The sequence below is a fragment of the Gekko japonicus genome, unplaced genomic scaffold (assembly GCF_001447785.1).
Source record: "Gekko japonicus isolate JY-2015 unplaced genomic scaffold, Gekko_japonicus_V1.1 scaffold3642, whole genome shotgun sequence".
In the NCBI taxonomy this organism is placed as follows: domain Eukaryota; kingdom Metazoa; phylum Chordata; class Lepidosauria; order Squamata; family Gekkonidae; genus Gekko; species Gekko japonicus.
Window position 1 is genome coordinate 22,810 of NW_015164308.1, and position 2,551 is coordinate 25,360.

Consider the following 2,551-nt stretch of genomic DNA (forward strand, 5'->3'; position numbering starts at 1 on the left):
CCCCCCCCCCCCCCCCCCCCCACAATTACCAACTCAAAAAGACACTAAAAACTAAACTGAAGGTGAGGGGTCTGTACAGAGGCAAGAACTGGAGGGCGGGGGGAAGAGCATCTCCCCCCCCCAACACACAGGATGCTGGGGGAATACAAAAGAACTTCATTCCTGTAACTGCAACTTGTAAAAAATACCCCCAACGCCCCCCCCGATAACAAACTGCCCCCCCTCCACACCCACCCCGAACATATCAGAGTCCACGTAAGTGGGGCGGCAGTGGGGGAGAAACTCCAATCCTTTTCTCTCCCCTTCCTAGGCGGAGCGAGGGGCATGGCACGGCGATGGCCCCAGCCGGGGTGGGTGGGGGAGGCTCCCCCACACAAGCCTCGGCCTCGCACCCCACCCCAGCCCCGATCGTCCGGCCCCACAGTGTGTGAAATGTGCTTTCGGCGGTGCGCCGTCTTCCCTCCACGCGCGGGAGTGATTGACCGGGTGGGGTTCAGGCGGAAGCTGCGGAGCAGGCAGGAAGATGGGGCAGGCGAGGGGGGGGCGCCCTTCACTGTCCGTCTGCCTTGGGCTTCTTTGGAGCGGTTTTCCTGGGAAAGACAAAGAGAAAGGACAGTGAGGTCCGGCACCTTGTGTCAGCCGGGTCCAAAACAAGACTTCCCCCTCTCCTCTGCCAGGAAACGAGAGGGACTGAGCCGGCCGGCATATCAACTTGAGTCCCTTTCTCCTTTCACTGAAAACACCAACTACCGTTGAGCAAGATTCACATCCGGCAGCACCTCAGGCCAGTGTTCCCTCTAAGCCGAGTTAGTCTGAGCCAGCTCAGAATCTTTCAGCCTCCGGCTCACACATTTTTGCCTTCGCTCAGGGAGGAGGGCTCCAGAGCAAACTAATTCATGCAGCAGCCAAATCGCCCGCTCACAGCTTTAATGCCAGGAGCTCACTCTGTGGCATTATAGTGCCCCACTGGGGTCCCGGTCCTCCCCAGGCTCCACCCCCACATTTCCAGGAAATCTCCCAACCTGGAGCTGGCAGGGCGGCAACAGGGAATGAAAGAAAAGTCCTCATAACTTGGCAAGAAATCCTCCTCCCGCTAGGCCCCGCTCATCTCTTCTGCCTGGGCCGCTCATGAAAAGGGAACTCAAGCCAAGGGGGGAGGACGACGCAGGTGCCCCCCCGCCATCCACCTCCCTGCAACGCTTTGCGGGACACGAGCGCATAAACGCCGTGGGATAAGTGCTCCAGCTAGGAGATACTCACAGATCAGGCGAGGAAAGCGGCCTCTTGTTGGCTGGTTTTAGCATGGAGCCGTCCTTACTGGACTCTGCAAGACAGGAGGACGTGTTAATGGTGTTGGGGGGGGGCGCCGATCTCTCCCCATCAGCTGCCAAAGAGCCCTCCCCACCCAGAGGGCATATTAAGGTGGCCCTGAATTCCAGTGCGCACAAATGAAGTGGTCAGGGAAACCGACGGCTGGGTTGTGTGCGGGACTGGATGGACCACCGGTCCAATAGACTGGCAGGGCTATTCTTCTGTTCTTATGAAAGCCTCGGCCTCTGTGCCCCGTTGCTGGCAAGCCACTGTGTGAGACAGGGTGCTGGGCTAGATGGGCCACCAGTCTGATCCAGCAGGGCTTTGGAGGTTATTGCACAGTACAGTTTGGTATTGTGATTAAGTGCGCGGACTCTGATCTGGGAGAACCGGGTTTGATTCCCCGCTCCTCCACTTGCACCTGGCTGGATGACCTTGGGCAAGCCACAGTTCTGATAAGAGCTGTTCTTGAAAAAGAGCGGTTGCTGTCGAGAGCTCTCTTAGCCCCACCTCCCTCCCAGGGTGTCTGTTGTGGGGAGGGGGAGGGAGAGGAGTTTGTAAGCCACTCTGAGATTTCAAGAGAAGGGCGGGGTATAAATCCAATCTCTTCTTCTTCTTCCTACCCCCTTCATAACTGGTCACGTTCCATAACCAAGCTGACACTTGAGAGTGAGAGGTTTAAGGCTGTGGAGGGCGGTGCCCTCTTCGACACAGGGCCTTGGGGACCAACACTCACGTGTGGAACCCTAACATAGGGAACTGGGGCAAAACATGTTCAGCTAAACATCAGGTAATGTTTGATGGGTTTTCCAGGAGCAAAAGAAATCTACTCTGGAGACCACACCTGTTTACACAGCCCTCCCAGCTGGTCACCAATGTTTCCTCTAAGCGGAGTTGGTGTGAGCTAGCTCACAGCCTTTTAGCCTCCGGCTCACACATTTTTCGTCTTCGCTCAGGATGGAGGGCTCCAGAGGAAACAAGCTTACGCAGTAGCCAAACTGCTCGCTCACAACTTTAATGCCAGGAGCTCACAAAGCAGAATTTTTGCTCACAAGGCCCCACAGCTTAGAGGGAGTGTTGGTGGTCAACCCCTCCAATCATCCAACATCAATAAGGTCCCGTCTTGCATCCCGATTGGTGGGAAACAGAACTTGTGGGTCACAGGAACCCTTTCCCCTTACGGACAAGAGGACTTGGGGTATGGAAGATGGCCCTGAGAAGTTGAGCATCTACATATTTT

The 2,551-nt window shown here is 56.3% G+C and overlaps 1 protein-coding gene across 1 annotated transcript in view; it reads right to left on the reverse strand.

Moving 5' to 3' along the window:
- Nucleotides 1-68: 68 nt before the first annotated feature.
- The window catches only part of LOC107108393 (host cell factor 1-like), a 47,989-nt gene continuing 45,506 nt past the window's right edge, over nt 69-2,551 (reverse strand). The window contains 2 exon segments of the mRNA XM_015408823.1: nt 69-590; nt 1,261-1,324. Coding sequence (XP_015264309.1) covers nt 551-590; nt 1,261-1,324 — 104 coding nt within the window. The 3' untranslated portion in view covers nt 69-550.